Source organism: Agelaius phoeniceus, chromosome 5 (assembly GCF_051311805.1).
Source record: "Agelaius phoeniceus isolate bAgePho1 chromosome 5, bAgePho1.hap1, whole genome shotgun sequence".
NCBI lineage: Eukaryota > Metazoa > Chordata > Aves > Passeriformes > Icteridae > Agelaius > Agelaius phoeniceus.
This window is the reverse complement of record NC_135269.1, coordinates 308303-332689: the sequence shown is the minus strand read 5'-3', so window position 1 is coordinate 332689 and position 24387 is coordinate 308303. Positions and strand designations below refer to the sequence as shown.

General features: G+C 39.2%; 1 protein-coding gene across 27 annotated transcripts in view; it reads left to right on the top strand.

Moving 5' to 3' along the window:
- Positions 1-24387, top strand: part of C2CD5 (C2 calcium dependent domain containing 5) — a 54580-nt gene that overhangs the window by 25962 nt on the left and 4231 nt on the right. For 8 of the 27 annotated variants that reach the window (XM_077178058.1, XM_077178057.1, XM_077178056.1 and 5 more), the window contains 14 exons: positions 8212-8326; positions 10016-10204; positions 11817-12008; positions 13539-13725; positions 14710-14874; positions 15203-15343; positions 17033-17096; positions 18734-18795; positions 19254-19352; positions 19759-19848; positions 20063-20150; positions 21170-21256; positions 22897-22947; positions 23959-24060. In XM_077178058.1, coding sequence (XP_077034173.1) covers positions 8212-8326; positions 10016-10204; positions 11817-12008; positions 13539-13725; positions 14710-14874; positions 15203-15343; positions 17033-17096; positions 18734-18795; positions 19254-19352; positions 19759-19848; positions 20063-20150; positions 21170-21256; positions 22897-22947; positions 23959-24060 — 1632 coding nt within the window. The remainder of the gene's footprint in view (positions 1-8211; positions 8327-10015; positions 10205-11816; positions 12009-13538; positions 13726-14709; positions 14875-15202; positions 15344-17032; positions 17097-18733; positions 18796-19253; positions 19353-19758; positions 19849-20062; positions 20151-21169; positions 21257-22896; positions 22948-23958; positions 24061-24387) is intronic. The other 19 variants (XM_054631035.2, XM_054631045.2, XM_054631036.2 and 16 more) reach the window with 8 other exon arrangements.

Genomic DNA, 24387 nt, shown 5'->3' with positions numbered 1-24387 from the left:
CAGAGATTTGAAGGTGCTTGGAAATCAAACATGGAAGTAAAGACTATTTCATGAATGGAAAAGAAGCTGCTTAAATATCTGGGAATTGCATATAGTTCAATGAAGAATTGTTTAAATGTTTGTAAAATACAAAAAGGTGGATTTGAAGATGAATTTGCAAAATGAAAGTAGGGAGTTGAGCAAAAATTCATAGAAAAGAGGGCACATAATAAATACAGTGGAAGATAGACGGCCCCAGAGACTCTGGGAAAGAATCAACTCTCAGGATAAAAAGATGCAAGGAATCCTCGAGGCAGGAGGCTGGCTCTTTGTTAAAGGATGGCACTGAGGTTAAACACAGAGCACAAAGGAAGGCAGTGCAAGAACTTGCTGAATAGAGGCTGCTTTTCCGTGTGGCTGTTCATAGCACCAGCATATTGTTTCCCACACAATGAAATTTTACACTCCTCATTCAGGAAGCTGCTCCAGCAGTGCATCTTCAGCTCTAGTAGTCTGAAGTATGGGAAGAAAAAAGATTGTTAAAACCTTCCTAAGCATCTCCTGAGCTCCCTGTGTGATATCCAGTCTCACTGTTGGAGTGTGAAATTCTCCAGAGTTAGTTTTGCATATGAGGAAACACACGAGGAAAGCTTGGCTATGTTTTGTTTCTGTAACTGTTTTTCTTCCACAGAGATACAGAGAATGTGCAAATGACATTTCCAGCTGCTTTCTGGGGTGCAGGTGTGGCCCAGTTGTGGGAGCACAGCGGGAAATGTCAGAATGTGCCTGTGTGTGTCTGGTGTGGTTATCCTTCAGACCAAGTAGTAAAAGCCCCAGCATGTTAAGGTTGACCTCTTGCCTTTTCTTGGAGAATTTCCAGGTTGGCTTCTTGCCCGTCAGTGTGTTTTGAATGGAAATGGGAGGTTAGAGCAGTTGTCAGAGGCTTTTCCTGAAAAGAGTGAGGGGTGTGATGTTCTCCAATAATAATTGACTGCAGTTTTCCGCAGCCTTTCCAGAGGAGTGAATGTTCCCAAGTCATTTCTATGGTTAATGTGAATGGTGCTTGAATGTTATTTCTGGAAGCAGATACACCCTTATGTTAATGAAATCATTTTCATTGGGACTGTGCTTTTTTTTTTTTTGAGAATTCTAAGTAGGTACTTGTGTAACTGAAGAAAGGGTGGTCACCGAGCACAGAACAGTATTCACATGTTCTGTTAGAGATTCAGAAATAAACTTGGCATTTCAAATCCTTGTTTAGAATTCTTTGCCTACCTAAGTAATGCTATTTCATACTGCTTTAAAACTCTCCCTAAATTCTGGCTAATGGTGTGAAAGCCAATAGAACCTTTTTTTTTTTTTTGCACGAGTGCTCCAAAAAAGCCATTGCTTATTGCACAACTACACTTTGGTTTTGAATTGGTAGTACATGAGAGAGAAACCTTGGTCTGGCAAAAATTACATTTTTGCACATAACTTGTCCTAATTTCAAAATGCAGGGCTTGACTAAAACGATTGGTTTCATAAAATTTCCTTCATGGATTGCATTGAGTTTTTTCAGCCTTCTGGTATTTGCTTCTGTGGTTGCAAACACACAGTTGTAGAACTATCTGCCTGGCTCAAAATGTGTTATTGTTAGAAGAGAACCAGAATGATTCTGGTTGAGCCAGCACCTTCCTTACTGCTACATAATTACAGCTAAACGTGGCCTTGTAAAATGTCTGCTGGGGTTTTGTAGGAGGACACACAGGCAGAGAGCACAAGTTCTACAGCAATAACTGATAAATGTCAATGGATAATAAATATGAGGCACAAGATATTTTCTTTTTAAGTCTCCTTGCATCCAGAAGTTCAAAGAGGCTTCTCTGCCTAGTTTGTCTTAAAACAGATGAAACAGTTGTGAGTGCACAGAAATAATGAATGCAGAGTTTCTGCATGCCTGAGGAGTGCAGACAAGGAATAGGAAACTCAGAGACTGTGTCATTGCATAGCAGCTGATGCCATCCCCTCCTGCAGCAATAAAGAGATAAAATGGGGTTTAGAAAGCCCTGTCTTGTTACAGCACAGAGTCCCCAGCTCTGGGTAACAGCCCCTGGTTGTAGTCATTTGAAGCTTTTCTTTGAAGATTGCTCATGTTTTAAAATAGGTTGTACTGATTGTGCCAAGGTGACAAAGCAACAGAGACACAGAATAGAATAAATAGTTTCTTTATTACCTGCTGAGTCACCATTCTAGGATGAGTGACTGAAATAATCACTAAAAGCTGGAGTAACAAAGGCACATATTTATGCAAATTTATTTCCTATATTTCATGTTTTCTAATTTCTGGGCAGTATTTTTGAGCTTTTATAATCCTAAGTATGATGCAATTTAAACCTTAATTTTAAAGTATTTTAATTTTTAATATATGTTTGTTTAATTTTTAATATATTCTGAATATATTTTTTTCTTCAAATGCCCTATATTTTGACATTATATTTTTCATTTTATTTAAGTTGTATCACATGGTGGTTTCTTTTCTTTTAGGTCTGCACTAAATTATTACTGCTGCTTTCACATTATTACAAGATTTCTTTTCTTTAGATGATACATTTTTCAGCTTGTGCTCTTCCTATCAGACTTCCATCTACAATTAAAAGTTACAGCCACTGTTGTGGCTGTATTAAGCCATAAGTGGAACAACCCTTCTGCTTCTCCATCTTGGAGTATATTTTGGATTAATGCTATCACTCCCCAACAGTGAGCTGCCACAGAAAGGAATGACAAATGGAATTTTGTGTCTGGTTTCTCTTGGAGTCTTGGTGCTCATGTAGGGATGTGGCCTGACTGACCCAGTAGAAAACTGCCCTGCATGTGGAGGGGTTTGTGTTTAACCAGCCAGCCCAGGTCTCATCCTGTAAATGCAGTTGTAATCTGAGTGTTCTTAAAATTGTCTCCTGAGTAATTGAGGAATTCCTTCCTTTCAAGCCCTGCTTTTCTCACTCAGCAGTGTGGGTTTGAGAGGTGAGGTGTGTGCTGCTCTGACTCCATCTGGCAGAGGAGCCCTGGCTATCAGGAGCATTTTGCAGGCTGGAGGTTTTATGTGGAGTTTACTTGTAAGAGCAAGTGCCTGCTCCCTTTGGGTGTGGTTACACTATTTCCTGCTAGTTTAGTGTATTCTAGTTTTCCTTTGATGTATCCCTACAATCTACTTCTTTTGCTTGCTATAACAAAGTTTTCATTTGTACATCTTTTAGTCTTAAAGATGAATATGGGGAGTAGTATTTCTAAACAAGGATGGAGTGGCTTGGAAACTGCTTTGAAAGTTTTAGGTTAATCTGCTGTAGATATAATTATTTGCTACCTGAATTTTGTGGCAATCTTTACAGACCAGAGGATTTGTGTTTCAGTACAGTTATTTAGTTGTTAAATGTTTTACAAAATTGATAATGTCAATGTTAATGGGATAACCAGAAAGGATTAAATAAAACTTCAAGGTCCAGAGAAGGTTCCTTATAAACCTAACAAAGGTGTCTGTTAAAAGGTGTCTGTCTGGGTTGTTAAAAAACCCAACCAGCCAAAGCTACAGAAAAATACCACACATCTTTCTGATAAGCTGTTAGTAGGTTTTTAATTAAGATGATGTAAAAATCAGGGAATATTGAATGTGTGGATAATGGCTTTGCCTAGTGAAAGATTCAGAGATTGAGTTTGAAAGAATATTCACCTCCATTGCCATTTTTGAAACAACAGAACAATGACTCATTTATAGATGGTGAAAATTTTCCTCAGATTGTTGTCCTCCTCCTGTGAGAGTATTGTGTTATACATGTAAATATTTCCTAAATGAAACAATGTAAAATTGGTTGAAATGAATCAGACAGTCCCTACTTTGGAGAAATTTCCTCAGGCTGTCTAAGGATTCAGCTTTAAGGATATAGCAGCTCTTGGGTATGAACAGTGTCATCAAGAGGCCATTCTTCTTAATCTGTCTTCAGTTTCAAAAATCTATATGGACCAGCAAAATGCTGCTTCTGGCTAAATCTTGAAAGAACCTGTGCAAGTGAACCTCTAGCAGATAACTTGGGAAAATTTATGAATCAGAAAGTGGTAGTGTCTAGGTGAAAGATATATAGAGGATATTGTCCCCTGGATAGGGCAGCTCAAGCTTGTATTCTAAGGGAGATGGGTGACTTGATGGTGGATAGAGTTAGCTCAAAGAACATTCCAGGCACAGAAGTGCTGGTTGTAAAACTGCTGAATGAAATCTGTTTGGAAAGTTGCAGTTGGAGGAGGCTTGAGTAGGCACGATTTTTATAGAACACTGTACTTTTGACAGCATTGTTTCTCAAGTCCTCAACCATAGAAACAGTGTGTTTTGCTTCCACTTGGTTATAAATGTCCTGCCAATTTGGAAACATTAATGCAGTAAGTTTAGTGTTCAGCCTTTGGTTTCCCACAAAGGGGACATAATTAGCAGTGGAATTTCCTGCAAACCTTTCTGCTTCAAGTTGTAGAGAACCCTTGGTCCAAAGGACTGGGTACATTTGCTAGAAAAGCTTGTGACTGAGTGCTCTGTATGCTTGCCTTCTTGCTTCCACCTAGAATCCAGGGCCATTACTTTCTGTAACCATTTCAGTGAGCTGCCATAGTTTTCAGTCTGTACTGTCACCTGATCCAAGCATGCGCCAAAGTACCCACCGTTTCTGGCTCCTGTCTGCTGAATCTGCTTTGCAAACCCTCGGCTCTTGAGCTTTTGCCTCAGCCAAACAACCAACAGGCACTCCATGGAGTGTGCTGGACACATGCCATCCTGCTTCCCTAACTCCTCTGATTGTTTATCGGAATCCTTAGCTTTACTAAACTTGTAACTGCTCCGACAGCATCCCCATGTGAAATTGTGTGGCTCATGTGTCAAAAAAGGCTGCTTGTGAAAATATTTGTCAGAAGAATATGAATGCTACACATTGCACTGCATTCAGTGTTTCGTATCAACCTATTATTGCGATGTCATGGTGTTTGATTTTAATTGTAGACAATTATTTTGTGTTTTAATACGCAAAGGTAAGTTATGTAAACTGAATGTACAGTATTTATATATAAAGATAAGAATTATTTTTTGGCCTCTTTCTGGAAGAAAAAATAGTCAAATATCTTAAGCAGAGGTCACAGTCTTCTTTACAACAATTGTTTCTGCATGACTCTTATAGAAATATTCGTTCTTGTACGATAAGAAATTGTTGGATTCTTTGAAAGATATTGGGACTGATCCTGTTAACACTAAAGACAATGCTTCTTACCTCTCAAAAGAATGAAAATGATCCATTATATTTCTGTAGTTAATAGTTTTGTTAGTGAGGATATTGAACAGATTCTTAGAATAAAGGGTTAAATGTTGTTTTAGCAAGACACAGTGTTGAGCAACTTCACAGCAGTCTGTTTGCCATAATGGTAAGGTGTCCTTGTAGATGTTAGGTAAGAAAATTAAGTCTCTTAAGTTCAATAATTTAAACTATAGTTTTTTGTGGAGGAAAGCTAAATGTTTGCATAGAATTTGGGACCCGTCACTATTTCTACCTTTTATGTTCACTTTAAGGATCCCTGTTTCCTTTCAACATCTCATTCCATTTCAGTTTTCACTGTGGCTACATTCCTTTTCAATGTCATTCTTGTCTTTATCACTCTTTCCTTTATTTCACAGCACTTGGTGTTCATCCTCAGTCACTTCACCTGTTGTTACTCTCAAGTCCTCATCATGACTTCACATTTTGTTGCACTTTGACTTTGAATGCCACTGGTGATAAGTAGAAGCAGTTTGTACCAGATGGAACCAAAAGGTGTAAAAAGTCATAGTTTTGAAAATTGGCACTTTTTTGTCTAGAAAAAAGGGCATTTCTTCTTTGCAGGTGTTTTTCTGTGAAGTACAAGAATTTGTGTGTCTGTATAGGCAGTGTTTATAGCCAGCTGCCTGTGACCCTGTCTCATTGAGCAGGTGTTTTTCTGCATGGTCAGAGAACCACTTTTGCTGCTACTTACGCTTTTCATGTATAAGGAGAAACACATTGCTTATCAAAACAATCTCTGGCCCATGGCTGGAGGGGAGAGGAGGAACTGCTGCCAAGATCCATGTCCATGTCACCAAAAAGAGTTAAAAAGAGCTTTGACACAGAATGTGCTTGTGCTCTCACATCCTCCATGCACTCTGAATTTGTCAGATGTTGTGGCCTGGCCTTACAATCCCTTTCCAGAGATCATCCCTTGGTTCAGCCAGCCCTGCTGCTGTTCCCTGCTGGCATCAGAGCAGCCTCTGTCCAGAGGGGTACCTGCAGAGAGAAGGCATCTCCCATTTTCTGCACCACAGGTGGTCCTGATAGCTGAGCTGGGGAGCTCCAGCCCTGTGTGTGCTGGATTATTTCTGTAGGAATCCCAGGAATTCCAAAGCTGGGAAGAGCAGGTGCTCCAGGAATCTGAGTCAGGATTGTTGAGTATCATCTTAAGCATTTATTGGCCCAGTCCCTGAGAGGATTTAAACAGTTTTTTCACCCTGAGAGTGAAGTGCAGCCCCTCAGGAGTCTGCCAGTAGTGCGCTGAAACCTGCTAAAGTGACCTTGGATTGCGGAACATGATTGATGCAGTTCATGGAAATCCCTTGCTTTGTGTCCTGACGTGTATATTTTTTTGTTCCTTGCAGAGAACATTCCTAAGAACTCTCACTGTAAGGTTTTTTCTGTTCAGTGTTTGTTTCTTAAAGCAAAGGCTGAATAAACTTTAGTCTGAGCTCCCAGGCTGCTGCTGGTCAGTGTAATGCTGTGAGTTACACAAGCAATGCCATCCAAAGTTAGGTATAATTGAATATACGGACCTCTGCTCTTCCTTGGAATTAGAAAATGATCAATAGTTCAGTTTAGAAAAATTAGAGCCCAGTTCTAAATGCAAAGTTGAGGTAAAGTCATGAATGAATACATCTTGCTTTACAATATTTCTGTTTCAATAACTTTTAAATTGTGTATATCTGCATCTTGCATTTTTGTTTGTCATGTTGTCAGAGAAGCAAGTGTATGATAATGTGGTTATCATACACTGTGTTGGTAAATATTCCTGGTAGTACAAAATTGGTTCCAAATAAATTCCAGGTTTTGACTTTGATATTTAAATTATGATTCAGCAAGGAGAACTCAGTAGCCAGAAGTTTGTATCTGTGCCAAGCTCAGTTAATTTCAGAGAAATTCCATAAGAATCTCTCTACTCAGAACCCTTGGCAGTGATTGTTACTGGTTTTCCCTTTTTGTATCAACAATTAACACAGTTGCTAACTACATTCATTGCAGCAGGTAAGTTTTGAGAGAAGAAACAGCTGACAAATTCTAGTTGTAAATTCAGTATTTGTTGGCTCCATGTGTAAAGAGCTTGTAAGACAAGAGCTTTAGTTGTGGGAATTAATTGCTGAGCAGTTAAAAAATTAATGGACTGCATGAACTTACTCTAGCAGCACACTCTTGTATTTTTGTATCTTGTAGTTTTCAAGAAAAGCAGGCAGGGTATATTTAACATGTAACCTTGGGGACAATAAAGGTAATTCAAATCCATTCATGGGCATGGAGGGAAGGTGCAGTTTCCAGGATACTGACTCAAAAAGCACTGACAGCAAGCATCCTGTATTTCTTCACCTTGTAAATGTAGAAGTAGTTTCAAATCCTTATGGCTTCTCACAGCTAGAAGTGCCACAGAACTGTCTGCTTGATTAATGGTACAGCTTGGAACAAATATTTTCAAAGTCTGGTTAACAGAGAGAACTGCTTCCAGTAGGAAAACTTATTGAGGTTATTTCAGAGATAGCAAGTGCACAGCAATGTAAAATATAAGTTCACTACTAGAAATACTGTTTCATTACTGTTAGTTTTTCAGCATTACAGAGTATCTGATGTTACACACTGCTCTGGTGTTGTTGGAAGCTGAGGGTTGGGACTGAAAACAGGCAGAGACTGGAAGAGCACCTGCAGTATTTTAGTGTTACCTGTCATATGGACAAGAAGAATGCAGTGGTCTGTGAGAGTCTGCTCACCTGGGGGAGAAACAAGATAATGAGTGAAAAAGTCCTGTTAGTGTGTCCTTGAAGTGGATAAATAGGAAGGAAAGAAAGTGTCCACATTGAAAGCACGTGCATATGAAAACCTCAGCTTTTCAGGTTAATTGCATGAAGCTTTTTGTCAGCCTGGTCCAGAATAGTGAACTGATTTATACTTTGTCTTTCAGATGAACCAGAGACACGAGATGCCTGGTGGGCAGAAATCAGACAAGAAATAAAATCCCATGCCAAGGCATTGGGTTGTCATGCTGTAGTGGGCTACAGTGAATCAACCAGCATTTGGTAAATCATGATGATGATTTGATTTTCAAAATGCCACAGAAAACGTATTTCATCATCAGTGGATTAAAAATTAACTATTCCAGTACAGATGTTGGTACTGTCTATTCTATAATTACTTCACAGAGTTTAAATGAGATTATGAAGTTTCAGTATTAGGCATTTTTGTATCTGTTTAGATCTGGGTTTTAAGTTTTTTCTAATGAATGTTACAATTTTTTTATTTTAAACTGAAGCTTACAATTCGTTTTGTAGTAACAATTTATCCATTAAGCTTTCTAAACCTAATCTACCAAAATTATTAAGACTGTTCCTAAAAGTATATGTATTGAAGTTTCATTATTGGATAACAACTGGCAGACCAGAACTTAACTGGAAAATTTCACATTTCAGGCCCAAAAAAAGCTTGTCCTGGAGCCAGGTTTGGCTGCTGATATTAAACAGAAAATTACTCTGGTTCACTATTTTAAATTGCATTTGGGAAGTAGCAAGCAAATTCAAACATCTGAATTTATTTTCTTTCAAGTTGATTTTGCCTAAATATTTTAAGGTAAAAGCACTAAAAATTTGCTTTTTTAAGGAGAGAAGTTGGAAAAGTTTTGGTTTACCATATTTTCCTCAATTACTCCATCACTGAGGGATGAACACACCAAAATGAAGCATTTATTCCTTTGCTTGTCAGTCTCCTGGTAAAAAGCATGAGTAGTTTGTATTCTTTTTCCTACCCTAACTATGGGGAAAGAATGTTGAGAGCACAGACAGGCAGTCAGGTATTGGGTTATTTGATGCTTGCATTTCTCTATAAGGAATTTAATGTGGTAGTGTTTGATTATTGATAAAATATTTATTGGAATTCCTATGCTGTATTGCCAGTTCAGCTTTATTCCATGCTCAAAGCACAAGCCTGTGTAAGTGCTGGTCTGCCAGACATATTATGTATGAAAAGTTATTTTGGAAAGAGAAACAACAAAAAAAAACCCAAGTGTATCATTCTAGAAAATATGGGAAAGATTTTCTCTATTTTTTTTCCATATAGTACTTTCTACTGAATGCTAGAGGTTTGTTTTTTATTTAACAACTTGAGAATTATTAAAGCTCTGTGGTTGTTCTGAGAGCTTGAACTCTGCTAAATCCTAAGTATGGTTGTTTACTTTACATGCAAAATGTACCATTTTTGTAATTCTTCCTAGTAAAACTTTACTGTTTTGCCACTTCTTATCCTTCATGAAGCACTCTTGTCAGTGTTGTGAAAATTGAAAGTTCATTTTGAAAATTGGATGTTAATTAAGATGCTGGGGCTCTCAACTTCTCTTTTACTTTGGTAAAAAATTATGCCTTGGTTATTTTTTAACGTTTACTTGTTTTGCTGTAGTTCTTTGCACTGTTAAGCACAGAACTGAAAACCACATTTAAACCTGGTTAGCCTTTCTGTCGCCATATCATTTGTAACATGAGGCAAAGCTCTGTAGTCTTTCTGTGCAATCCTCCTTGGCCTTGTACTTAGGCAATGCTTATGGTTTAAACGCCAGAAGAGGATTGTGAGTTCTAATGGTAAAATTGCACAAGTGCACAGAACTAATGGTGATGTTGAGCCTCACTGAGACTTGCAGTAGCCTTTGAATCTGATGATTTGCTATAAAAGCACCAGCAAGCAGTAGGAATTCACTGTGTTGTTGTTCTTTTCTCTTATAGTGAAGAGGTCTGTATTTTGTCCGCATCTGGCACAGCAGCTGTACTGAACCCTAGGTTCCTTCAGGATGGCACCATGGAAGGCTGTTTGGAACAAAGGTTGTCATGGCAGCCTGGCTTCTTTTCCATAGGGTCAGAGAAGGGAGAGGTTGATTTTTTTCCTCAGAGCCAAGATAGTTCTTCTCTATTAGGGTAGGTTACAGTGTTACAGTGCAGGATGCGGGACCAACCACTTTACTGCTTTTCACTAACAACAACCACCACAGGAGTAATGGAGCTCTGCACCCAATTAGATACTCTGTTTTTATTTCTAACAGTCTCAATAAGGTAACACGTTTGACTACTAACACAGACCATAACTCGGGTTTTTCCTTCGCTGCTCTTCAGGTCTCTTTTCTCTATTTTGTATTGCACCATAAAAAATGACAGATGTTTGATAACTTAGATGAGCCAAAAGTGGCTGTGTCTGTAATGTGTGTATATCTGCTCCATTAAATACTATTAATGTGTGGGAGGTAAAGCAGCTTGGTTATTAAACAAATATGATGCCAGGTTTTTCCAAAATAGGTATGTGTTTGTTGAAGTTGATGAACAAAATCATGAAACTGAAGGCCAAGCATGAAGTTTCCCTTTGTCTCTGCTCTTGCAAATTGAATTTGAAGAATGAGCATTGCCACGAAGTTATTTTTGGGGGAAAAAGAGTTTAATTAATGCTTATTGGTAATTTATTATGTATTCATCAGGATAGTCATCAAATATTTCAAGGGATAATTATAATTGTAAACAAGGCTATTGATTACACTTTAGCACTTGCATTGCTTTTTCCATAATAAACCAGTCAACATGGTTTGTTTAGAATTTATTATTCTTTTACTTTGTTAGCAGAAGACCATTGTCTTCTGGTATAGACAGTTTTAAAAACTGTAGCCAGAACTGAAATACTTGGTTTTGTAGTCACTATATGATGGAGAGAAAGAAATATCATGTTTGTAATATAAAGAAAATACCACTTTTTCAAAACCTGTATTTTGGTGCTACTAAGAGTCGTGGCATGGATTAGAAGTGCCAGAGGGAGGTAAAACAGGTAAACAGACAAAGCTCATGCTCAAGGCTAGATCTGTTTGCCAAAGTCTTATAATAACTAATGTTCCAAATCTGACAGACTTGCTTAAGCACCTCTGCAAAATCCCTGAGAAGAATTGTTGATGTGAAGCAGAATCCATTGGCAGGGATGCAGCTGGCCTGTGCTTTCCCTGTTCATATTTTTATAGTGCTCATTCCTGGGTATTCCTCATGGGGGGGAGAGACTGTGTTATAAGGAAATAATTCATTTTACCTTATTGTGCTGCTTCTCAGAAGGATGATTGGTTTGTTGTTTGTATTCTGCTCTTATGGGGTTTTGGGCACAATAAGAAAAAGAGAATTTTTGGTGTGTTTGGTACAGCAAATTCTGTGTGCAAGTGTTGTATCATGGATTATATTTGGAAGTTACACTGCTTCAAGCCAGTTCAGTGATGTTACAGGTTTTTATGAATTGTTGGTCACTGAATGTCCTTTTTCTCAATCCCTACATAAGAAGTTTCAATGCAAGTTTTATTGATTGCATTTTAGCAAGCAGTGTGCAGCCTTTCCTTCTTGTGGTTGGTGTACTGTAATACTTGTCACACTGGTGTAATGGAGCAGAGTTCAGTTGTGGTGGATGATTTGAGTGGGTCTCTGTAGGTGTTTATTCACATGTGCACTTTCTGAGCATGGTTAACAAGATGCAGATGTTTTAAGCTTTCTCTCCATAATGTATTTTTAGGATTGAAGAAGCTTCACCACCAGGTTGTGGATTTTGCCATATCCCATATGATGAATTGAACATGCCCTTTCCTGCTCACCTCACTTACTGTTACAACTGCAGGAAGCAAAAAGTTCCTGATGTCCTTTTCACCACAATTGACCTTCCTGTAGAGGCAATAGTTGTTGGGAAGGGATGTCTTATTCAAGCCAGGTATCTGTCTAAATACTTCCTTAGTCTAGTAAAGTTTTGGAGACCTCTGAAAGAATTCCTGTTGCTAAAATCCAACGTGTCATCAAACCTTATAGAACATACAATTGTCATGTGTTCTTAAATAACATTTCTCTCTGAAAGTATCACTGCCCTGGTGTGAATTTCAGCTTATAGGCCTAAACCCAAAGAGGGGAAGATGACTAACATATAGTCACAGATGGGATTGCTATGATCTGCTTTGTTACTTTCAGATCAATATAACTAATGCTTTAGCTGTGAGGGCACTTGGGTTTGGTTTGGTTTTGGGATTTTTTTCTTCCTTCCAATGTGTGTCTTGAATAACTGTATTAATAGGAATCTTAAAAGTTCTACCACTAGAAATTACAGTAGTAATTTTCTGTACTTGTGCCTGAAATGTTTGAGGCTTGCAGCAAGAGAAGCAGATGTTTGCATGGGAGCTCTTACTAGAAGAAAAGCTGAAAATAGAAATTTTCAGATGGCACTGTCTCAAGGAGTTCTTGTAAAGAGCTGGCATGTTATTGTACTGCTGCAGCAATCAGAGGAATTGGGAAGAAGCTGCCCTAGGTTATGCAGTGAGGAGGGAATTGCAGATGGTCCAGGCATTGGGAAGAAGCTGCACTAGGTTATCCAGTGAGGAGGGAATTGCAGATGGTCCAGGCATTGGGAAGAAGCTGCACTAGGTTATCCAGTGAGGAAGGAATTGCAGATGGTCCAGGCATTGGGAAGAAGCTCCCCTAGGCTCTCCAGTGAGGAGGAATTGCAGATGGTCCAGGAACTGGAAAGAAGCTCCCCTAGGCTCTCCAGTGAGGAGGAATTGCAGATGGTCCAGGCATTGGGAAGAAGCTGCCCTAGGCTCTCCAGTGAGGAGGAATTGCAGATTGTCCAGGCATTGGGAAGAAGCTCCCCTAGGCTATCCAGTGAGGAGGGAATTGCAGATGGTCCAGGCATTGGGAAGAAGCTGCCCTAGGCTCTCCAGTGAGGAGGAATTGCAGATGGTCCAGGCATTGGGAAGAAGCTGCCCTAGGCTCTCCAGTGAGGAGGAATTGCAGATTGTCCAGGCATTGGGAAGAAGCTCCCCTAGGCTCTCCAGTGAGGAGGAATTGCAGATGGTCCAGGCATTGGGAAGAAGCTCCCCTAGGCTATCCAGTGAGGAGGAATTGCAGATGGTCCAGGCATTGGGAAGAAGCTCCCCTAGGCTCTCCAGTGAGGAGGGAATTGCAGATGGTCCAGGCATTGGGAAGAAGCTCCCCTAGGCTATCCAGTGAGGAGGAATTGCAGATGGTCCAGGCATTGGGAAGAAGCTCCCCTAGGCTCTCCAGTGAGGAGGGAATTGCAGATGGTCCAGGCATTGGGAAGAAGCTCCCCTAGGCTATCCAGTGAGGAGGAATTGCAGATGGTCCAGGCATTGGGAAGAAGCTCTCCTAGGTTATCCAGTGAGGAGGGAATTGCAGTGGCCCCTCTGAGCCTCCCCAGGTCCGTCAGAGCTCTGTCTGTGCTCTCCTGTTCCAGGCTGTGCCGGCTGAAGAAGAAAGCTCAGGCTGAGGCGAATGCCACCTCCATCAGCAACCTCCTGCCCTTCATGGAGTATGAAGTGCACACACAGCTGATGAACAAACTCAAGCTGAGGGGAATGAATGCCCTCTTTGGGCTGAGAATTCAGATCACTGTGGGGGAGAACATGCTGATGGGCTTGGCAGTAAGTACCGCTGGGATCCTGGGGCGGATCTGCTCTCTTACAGTATTTTTTCAGGAAGACATGCAAGTGTTGTGGGATTCAGAGTAATCAGACATGTTAAAATGTCATTTTAAGAGCAAGTGTCTTAATTATTGTAAAATCAGGGCAGACTTGTCTTTCATAAGCAGCAGAAGAAGATTGGAATAGCTTGAAAATGGTAAAAGACAAGATGATTAAAAAGGGGATGAGAGGAAAAGAAACGTCAAACAGTTAATTGGAACAAATTGTAGAAAAATGATGGTATTCCTTAAAGGTCCTGTCAAAGAGATCCCTGTTCTTCAAATTGAATTTGCAGTTCCATGACAAATAAAGGTCAGTTAAGCCTGTCAGGAAATCTTTTGGTTATTTGGCAACAAGGGGAAGTTCTGTTACCTCTTCTTTGATGGAACTGAAGAAATAAATTATAGATTTGAGAAAGTCAAGAGAGGTTCATTAACAATATTTTCTAACCCCATTCTTTCCTGCTAGATTAGAATAGTGAATATGCTGCTTCTTCCTGCATTAGGGCATGCTTGGGTAATTCTGGCTGCCATCTTCTTTTGTCTTTCATGATCTGTTTCCTGAAAATAGAAATAGGGTTGTCACAACCTCATTCATGCTGTAAATGGTTTGGCCAAATTTTAGATCTTCAAAAACTCGAAAAAACTGTTTGCTTATGCAAAACAGACTGGGACAGAGGCTTTAATTTTTAGTTTGTTTGGAATTTTCAGGCAAGTTTCAGAGTTCCACCATGAAAAATGGAAAAGAGGGAGTTTTCTAAAAGAATAGTGAAGTTTTTTCATAAGTGAGCAGAAGAGAAAGATCCATTTGTTTATTTACAAGAGATGCTGCTGTAATTTGCATGTTACAATGCTGTTCTAGCACAAGCATTACAGGAAGCTTTATATGAAAATATTAGGAATTCATGCTCATATACTTGTCTTTTTCTTTGTGACTTTGTGAAAGTCTGCAACAGGTGTGTATTTAGCAGCTCTGCCAACACCTGGAGGTATTCAGATTGCTGGCAAGACTCCAAATGATGGCACCTATGAGCAGCACATATCCCATATGCAAAAGAAAATAAATGATACAATAGCAAAGAACAAGGAGCTTTATGAGATTAATCCTCCAGTAAGTAAATCTTTGATTCTTAAAAAATAAAGCATGCTGATTCAAATATATGCACTGTATATCCATTTTTTCTTACTGAGTCATTTGGAACAGAAGTTTATTTACAAATAGAGATACAGACTTGTTTCACTGGATTTTGGAGAGCTGCTGGGATTTTCAGATCCCTTTGCCACATAGCCAAATCACTGTGGTATTATTTAGATGTATTTCTCAGTAGAATGATTTTCAGAATGATCTGATTCTTAGAATTGTTATTTTAACAACTTGTAGAGAGTTGAATTTTTTTTAAGCTGGGCAGAACATCTGTTAATTTTTACATTCTTTTTAGGAGTTACCTGAAGAAATTATTGGGTCTCCCATTCCAGAGCCAAGACAACGTTCCAGGCTATTGAGATCTCAGTCAGAAAGCTCTGATGAAGTTACAGAGCTTGACCTTTCACATGGGAAGAAGGATGCTTTTGTCTTGGAGGTGATAAACATTTGCACTACTCATGTTCCTACTTTTCTTCTCCTGAAATATATATTTAAAAATTTTTTCTTACTCATCTCCAAGAACAGTTCCTAGCTTGTGTATGGATTTCTCCCTTTTGTATCAATAGAATAAGTGAAGTACTACATTTTGCTTTGTCTCTCTTTTCCTGACTCTATTTGCTTAAAGCACAGCTCTGTCTACAGACTATTTGCAGAAAGATTGCCCTGCTGTTCATGAATATGTAGCAGTCTCTAGATTAATAATTAGGAGCTGTTAAGAAATGTTCTTCTGCTTGCTTCAAGCAGCAGATCAGACTAATCAAAAACTCAAGATCTATTTTCACAAACACCGAGGTTCTGTGTTGCCACACTTTATATCTAGCAGATAAAAAGATTGTATTTTCTTCCTGCTTCCAAGCTCTTACTGTTGTAGATGAACATTCAGAATTATTAGTTTCCAGAATGGGATGCATTCAAAGCATTCAAAAAACTGCATGTGCCAAGAGAGCACATAAAAGATTTTCTGAATTTCAGCTATTGCTTTTCATAATTTAAGAATTCACAACTTGTGACAATACCTTCCAGTTCTTTCTACAGCTGCAACCAGAAAGAGCAACACCTGCAGATAAATAAAGGGTGTAGATTTCTGTCACCTCTCTCTTCACTGAATTCAAAGACACAATTGAACATTGTCTGTTTTGAAGTCTTGAATACTCCAGCAAGTGTTTACAAAGGGCTGGAGTTCAGTCATCCTGTAGATACAGACAGTACAAATGCCTGTCACTGACTAAAATCCCCTTCCAAATACAGCCTGAAATTGCAGCTTGAGGTGCATCTAAGGCTTTGTTCATCTTCACAAATCACCATCCTCATGGAAAATAATCTGGAAGAAAGGTGGTGGATAGGAAGAATGAGGGAGCACTATAACAGGAGTTTGTTTGAGAACAGGAGTATGAGAGGAGAGTGAAAAATAACAGGTTGGGAGAGTTTGGGATAATAAATTTAGATTGGTTGGTGCTTTTGCAAAAAGGGTCGAATACCTTTGTAAAAAACCAGGATTTTTGCAAGGCATTTATAGAAAAAATTACTTTTTATCTGTGGAGTTATTTACTACTGTCTTATTTGAGAAATTTGGTTTATGATTAATTGGATATCAGAAACAATATCCCAGAAGATTTAGTTGAACTCCTGACCAAGCTTTGAAGAGTGAAATCATTGTTCACTGGAGCTATATAAGAAAAAGTAGTAAAAATTTCATTGTGATGAGGATGTGCTGAAAGAGGCTGAGATGCAGTTATGAGAGCTAAAGATACCTGGGTTGGTTTTGTATAGTTTTTGAGTTGTTTTTTGAAGGAAAGAAAAAGACAACCCCTTTTACATGGAGTTGGGAGAAGGAGACCCATTACTTGACAGAAAACCCTTCAATACTGAAGCTAAATCATAAACCATTTCTAAAACACTTGATAAGGAAATGTTGGCAGTTACTGGTAAATGTGGATCTCTTGCAGGTCAGTAAGACAGGATGAATGTAAAGGCACACCAGAATATTTACAGCAGGCAGCAGGGCTCTCAGTCTGATCTGAAATAGGAGTGTTAAAGGTTGAATGGAATGCAGGTTGTTTGATTTCTTTTGGAAGCTTCCTACTGGCACAGCAACGTGATTTTCTCAATTATTCCCTTTTTGCAGATTGATGACACAGATGCAATGGAAGATGTGCATTCTTTACTGACAGATGTTCCACCACCTTCTGGTATAGTTACAACCATATTTTTCTCATTTATGCTGTAGGCTGTAAAATGACAAAATTTGACTAGTTTTATTAAAAATTACTTTAAAACTTCCAAGACAACTGACAATATTGCTGTTTCTGCAGATTTTTAGACTGAATTACAGATTTCAGGGTAATGAAAGTAGAATGGAGAACTAATGGCCTGGTATCAGTTGTCTTTATGCTATTTATTGTTGTATAGATATGTCATACCTTTCCCAGCAGAACTGCTGGATCTGGATAAGAGGCAAATGTAGGTGTCCATTATTGGAAATGGCTCTGGACATTTGATTTGTCCTTTTTTCCTCTTGTCATTGTGAATTTCCCGGTGTTTCTTCTGAGAAAGTCTTGGTTTCCTTCCTAATAACTGATACCAGTGTTAATCCTGTCAAGCTCAGAACTGCCCTTGTATTATCTATTACTATCACCCAGGCTTTTATTCCTCACTGATTATCCACTTCTGCTGCAGTTGATTTTACTGCCCTAAATTAAGGCCATCAGCCATCATCTTGTTTTATCCTCTTCTGCATGTAAGCCATGAATGTGTTTGAAGCACAAAATCCAAAATTACAGATGTGTTCACGGTGTGCATGAAGCATTTTTGTCCCTCTTTTCCTAGTCTTCCATTTGCACTTCATTTGGTAGTGCTTCACTGTTAGTTGGTGAGGGACTGGGGGTGCTTCAGCTGCTCTGGCTGGGCAGTGACACCCACACCCCTACACTGAGGAGAGCAGCAGGAGCAGTCACCCCAGCACCTCATCACTCGGAGGTTAAAGAGAGTTCTCTGGTAGTGGAGTAAGTTGGTGCTTCAGTGTCAATGAGCTCTTTGATCTTTGGCCTCTTCTGTGCTTTATAGGAATCCTTCTTTTTCACTTGCCTTTTGTTCAGTATCTCCTTCAGACACTTGTTCAAGACAAACAAACAGGGCACTGGTTTTCTGCTGTTGTGGAAAGCTCTGCTACACTGCTGTAAAAAGAAAAGCATGGTTTCTGCTCTCATGTTATTGTTTCTGCATATCCTTTCTAAATCTTATTTGATTCTTCAACAGAATTCTTGCTTTTGATGTTCTGGAAGACAGTCCATTAATATTTATACCCTCTGCAAGCTGCCATACAATTTCTTTTCTAGCTCATTTTGTGTTTTTACATAGGCCCTACCAGACTGGGCTCTTTTCTGCCTATTTAACTCTATCTTCAGGATTTCAGAATCACTGACTTGCTGTTAATAACTTCTTTTACTCTGCTGTTTAGTCATTATAATTCTGTTTTTTCATTTGCAATCAGTCACTACTGTAGTTCCTTTACAGCCTTTACTGTGCTCTCCATTAAAGGTTGGCTTTTTAGCTTTTCATATCACACCTTTTTTAAAAATTTCCTCGTTTGTGCATAGTTTATCTAATAGAAATAGGTGGAGCAGTTGTGGATTTGGGGTGTTGGCTCCTCCTACAAGAATTCTGTATTTGTTTTTTGAATGTTGATCTCATTTCTGGTCTAATACTCAATATTCAAAACCACAGGAGGGAAAATACTTGCAAAGCCTTGTCACATATGTTTCCTTTACGAGTATTTTTATATCCCAGTGTATAAAATAGATTTTTTTCACAAATATTTTCTTCACAGGATTCTACAGTTGCAACACAGAAATTATGCCTGGTATAAATAACTGGACACCGGAAATTCAAGTAAGGTTATTCAAAATTGAAACTTTTGCTAAATTGTGTTGAAATGTGCTGTAGTAATTTAAATATATATTTTTGAAAGCTAAATGCAAAGGACACCCTTGTGACAGAAATAAAAGTAGTATTTTGGTAAGAACAATAAGGTATGAGAACCTGGGCTTTTGTCTGTTTGTTTTTTTTTTTAACGCTGTCATGTAACAACCTAATACAGAAATATGAAAGTAATTACAGTAAATTTGAACTTCAAGGGTTTGGCTTTGTGAAAGGTTTGGCTAGGTTTGAAGCCCCTTAAAGGGTGCAGGTTGACTGTGTTGCTTAGCTAACTTATTTTGTTACTTATTGAACATAAATATTAACATATTTTACATTATTTTCCTTCTTTATGAATTTGAGTTTAAGACAGTGGATGAAATATATTTGCATATGTTGGCAAAAAATCCCCATGTTTGTTTCTAATTCAGATGTTCACAGCAGTTAGAGTGTCCAGATTAAGCAACATTAACCCAACAAATCAAACACTCAATAAGAACTTTAATGATCTCTGTGAGAATCTGCTGAAGGTAAGAATCTTATTTCAAATACTTTTTTATGTGTTCAAATGGGGGCCAGGGAAAATTCAGCTGTGCTGAAATTAACATGTGCCTCATCATTTTGAAAATAGACTGCAGTGTCTGTAATTAGCTGTGTAAAGATAGGTTCAGCCTGTTTTAGTATATTAGGGAATTAATTCCAGAGCTTGTGGAACCTGGAGGAGTCCTTTGACTAGCAGGATACTCAAGAAATAGAATCAGCTCCACAGGAAATTGCATTCTGTCCTGACTTCACAAATTTAATTCTTCTGCAAGAAAAAATTAATATCATGAGATGACTTCTGCTATGAAGAGAGTTTTGATCCCTAATTTCTCTGACATAAACCAAACCACCCTTTTCCCTGAGTAACACGGAATGATCTCCTGTCTCCACCAGAGTTTGTATTTCAAGCTGCGCTCCATGGTCCCCTGCTGCCTTTGCCACGTCAACTTCACCGTGGCTCTGCCAGAGGATGAGCTGGTTCAGGTGAGGGAATTGCTGCCTCCAGGCACAGCCCTAGGTGCTGCTTGCTGCTCAGGGTAACCTGGGCTAGGATTTCATTTACTGCTATGGCTGCTGAATTCTTCCGTGGCTTTTCCCTGGTGTGTTTCTATGCAGAGAACTGCTTGTTTGCAAAATTATTTTTCAGATTGCACAAGAGATGAACTTACCTAATATGCCAAGTATTTCTGATTTGCAGATTGCAGTCACAGCTGTTGCCATTACATATGACAAAAACCAAGCACTACAAGCCAACAAAGCACCTACAGAAAAATCACAGCAAAGAGGTAAATATTGTGAGGCATCTTTCCTTTTTTATCCCCAGTGCCTAATGAGTCTGGATTTTAATTTCAGTTACACTCACAGACCACAGAATATTCTGAGTTGAAAGGGACCCACAAGGATCATCAAGTTCAAATATACATATTTTTCAGAGAGGGTCTTTCAACACATGGAGGTTTTTTAGAGCTCATGTACTTGACCTCCAGCAGGATGACTTATCAAGTATACATATTTAATAATCCACAAATTTATGGTACTTCTGTCTATGATACTAATTTGATTAAAATGTTGGTTTAACAGATGATGGCATTTCTGTTGTATTTTGGAACATGTGTAAATCATCATCATCATCAGGGAATACTTGTTCTTATAAGTATAAATTTTGTCTGTACTTGAAGGACGTGGAAAATAAAGTATTTGTAATACTTTTAAAAACCCCAACCTTCTGCAAACCCTTAGGCAGGTCAGTAATAGTTCTGGAGTTCAGTGAAGCACATGGAGGGGATGGAATAGACTGCTGTGGTCTGCATAGGGCACCTTGCTAGTGAAGCACCAGCTGATGCTAGAAATGCAAGTGTGCAGTCTGCAGGGGGGATTCAGACAGAGCTCTGAGCACACTCAGCTTTCAGACTGGAATTAGATAGTAGAACAGAGCCACATGTTTCTAAAACATTAGTTATAGCTGATATATATACTGAATTCTTCAGTACAGTGAAGTGTTTCCTTGCATGTGAAATAAGGGCTAACTTTTATTATAATCGCTGACAAAGATCCAACTGCAGAATCAAAATAAAAATGCATCAATGGCCTTCATTTTTCTCCTAAAAACCTCAAATCCTCTTCAGTGGAACACCAGCTCTGTTCAGTGTTGCAGCTGGATTTGTTTCTGCAGAACTGCATCACTTTATGCACATGCTGAAAATAGCTGTTCAAGTCAGACCTGACTGAACTGACTTTGCTTGTAATTACTGGCAAATCTTATTTTGGGGGTAATTATCAGTTGGCCATGTTTTCTTTGTTGAAGCATCTACAGACAATGAAGAACAGCTGCAATTTCCCTTGGAACTTTCCTCTGATCCCCTTTCTTCTCAGCCATTCTCTCCAGCTAAAGGTGAGTTAAGGGGAAGAATATACAGCTGTTGTTTTTTATGGATTTTGGGTTCTGCTCTTTCATAGTTGCAGAGGCTTTAAAATATCTGTATTTCACAGGCTTTAAATGTGTTTTGCTGCCTAAGCATAAAGGGTGTATTTACTCCTGTTGTGAAATTTTTTGAGAGTCACAGAAGATGGCTTGGCTGATCATTCTGTCTATATTTCCTGTCTTTGCATTTAGAATATTGAGGATGCTGCAAGCCACTGGGTGTTGGGTGTCATCTGACATAACTATCAATTAGATAATAATTAGCCTTGTCCCATGCTGTAAATGGCCTTCCATATAAAGTACCTCCGTGTTTTCTCAGCCTCACAGAATTAATCTCATTGTTTTCATGATGGGAAATACTTTATCTGCCAGATACTGATTGCATGCAAATTTCCTTTAAGTGAAAGGAGACTAACCTTGTATAGTAAATAATCTGTACAGTGCTGCACACTGTAGCTGTTAAACAGCTGCTTTATTTTACCTGAGATAGAGCTGCATTTCAAGAATGGCTGTCACAGTTCTATGACTGCTTTAAAAATTCAGTTCATTGAAATCAGCTGTCTTTAATTCCTTCTCCCTTGTTGGATTATCTACCAAAATGGTTACTGAGAGGAAATTAAATATCTGGGAATTACTGTAAATGTTTGAGCTCCCTTTTGCCTGTTACTTCTTTTGTATAAAGAAGGGTGCCTTCCACACTTACTTGTAGTTTCAGAGGCCAGATTAATTTCAGCAAAAAGATTTTTATTGTTTGGGGTTTTTTTAATGCTTAACTTTTAATTTGCTACATTTTTTATTTTCGAAAAGAGAAGCTACCCAGGGATTTCTGTTGGTGTCTGTAGCCATTGCTGGGCTGGGCTGTGTGTGCTGGGCACTGACCAGAGGAGGGCAGCCTGTTCCCATGGACCCCTTTTCCTCTGTTCTCCACATCCCATATCGTGCTGCAGGCAGGGCAGTTCAGCCTGAAAACTGTTCCATCTGTCATTCCTTCACAACCTCGTTGTAGTTACATTTGCTTAAAAGATTATTTGATATATTTTTACTTTTCTGTAGGATTGTTGTTTTAAATATCCTGATTTACAGTCTTACACAGTAGTGACCTTTGATGAGTAAACATATTAAAATTGCAAGGTAGATTTAGTAAAGTGAATTATTTACACTAACTCTGTTATCAAAGTACACAGGTTACTATACAGAGGGTGGGGTTTTTTCATACTTGACTCAAAAATCTTTTTAAGGGTCACAGAATTGTGGAGTAGTTTGGGTTGGAAGGGACCTTAAATCCCATCCCAATCCAGCCCTGCCATGGCAGGGACACCTCCCACTGTCCCAGGTGCTCCAGCCCCAGTGTCCAGCCTGGCCTTGGGCACTGCCAGGGATCCAGGGGCAGCCCCAGCTGCTCTGGGCACCTGTGCCAGGGCCTGCCACCCTCACAGCCAGGAATTTCATCCAAATATCCCATCCCAACCCACTCTCTGTCAGTGTGAAGCCATTCCCCCTGTCCTTCACTCCAGACCCTTGGAAATAGCCCCTCCCATCTTTCTTGGAAGCTGTTTTCCTGTAACTCTGCTGAATCGATGATCTGAACGCAATTAATTTTGTTTTGTTAGAAGCCCTGGAGGGTGCAAGTTCCCACACAGGTATTCCTGCTGCTCAGAGAGGTGAGTTTCCTTAATTTAGCCATCTGCCAGAACAGAATGAGCATTCCTGGGATATTGGTATACTCTTTTTGGATGTGTCTTACTCCAGGAAGTGTTTACTACTTAACTGAGAGTGCATGCTCTGGTGTGGCTTAATGAGATCCTAATATTTTGATGTGATTTTTCATTATGAAGTTAGATTTGTAATAATGACAGCCTCTCTGTCAGGTACATTGATGTAACTTGATGTGACAGACAATGAGTCCCTGCTCAGAGAGCTGTTTTGCCTGTGTTAATTTGAAGTTAGCATGTGTTCCTCCCGTTTCTTCAGGATAATGAAGAAACGGTGTTTGCAACCCCTCCCTTTTTTTAAAGATGTGCAAACACCCCTGCAACTAATAGCAAAAGTCATAGCAGAAACAACTCTTACTTCTCATTGTAATGATGGTGGGAGGGGTGTTGGAGGGAGGATGTTGGGGCAAGGAAGACTGTTCTGTAAGGAAGACTCGTTTGTTTTAAAAACAGAGGTGTTGTTTCAGTTTGTGACTCTTACCCTCATCACCAAAGGTTTTTCTTTTTTCACTCTGTAGCAGGTTAGTTATTGATAAAGACATATGGGAAATTTAAATCCTGATCAGCAGCTCTTTGTAAGGGAAAAAAAGCAAAGAAAATTAAAAAAGGCTTAAATAAAGTTTAAAAAGCCATAACTTACAGCCTAAATTGAGATGATAAAAAAACCTAATCTAGCCTAAGTCCTTAATCTCTGTATTTGCATGTTTTTTCAGTGCTGAAGTCCCACTCAGGCAGTTGGTTCAGAGCTGGGACACCACCAGAAATGGGTACTCTGGTTTGGACAAGTCCAAGCCTAGCCTGTAACTTTTGCTCTTAGCCAGACCTGCACACGGATGGTTGTTCTCTCTCAGACAGGGAGCATTGCCTCCTCAAAAAGGAGCACTGGGATGAGCAAGAGACATCATCCATATATTTTTTTTCTGTTTTTTTTTTCTTTTGTTTTTCTGTCTGTGTTTCCAGCAACGTCAGTTGATTACAGTTCCTTTGCAGACAGATGCAACAGCTGGATAGAGCTCATTAAACTGAAAGCTCAGACCATAAGGCGCGGATCAATTAAGACAAGTAGGCGGCTGTTTCTACCACGTTCTGATAATCTGAGACATATCTCTGATTTCCCAGTGGTGACTTAGTGGAGTGCCCTGCCCAGCAGGAGCATTGCAGATCACGTGTGAGGGTGAAAACTGCTGGCATTGTCCTGTAACCTCACGTAGGGTTGATAAACTGTAGCATAAAAAGCAAAATAAAGTCTTGCTGTAATTAGTTCTCCATTCATGTGTACGCCTACTAATTGTATAACATCCACTGCATGGATGTAGGTGTATGTATGATCTTGGAAAATTGGGGGTGAGAAACAGGAAGCAATCACCAAGGGGACAGTCAAGGCAATGG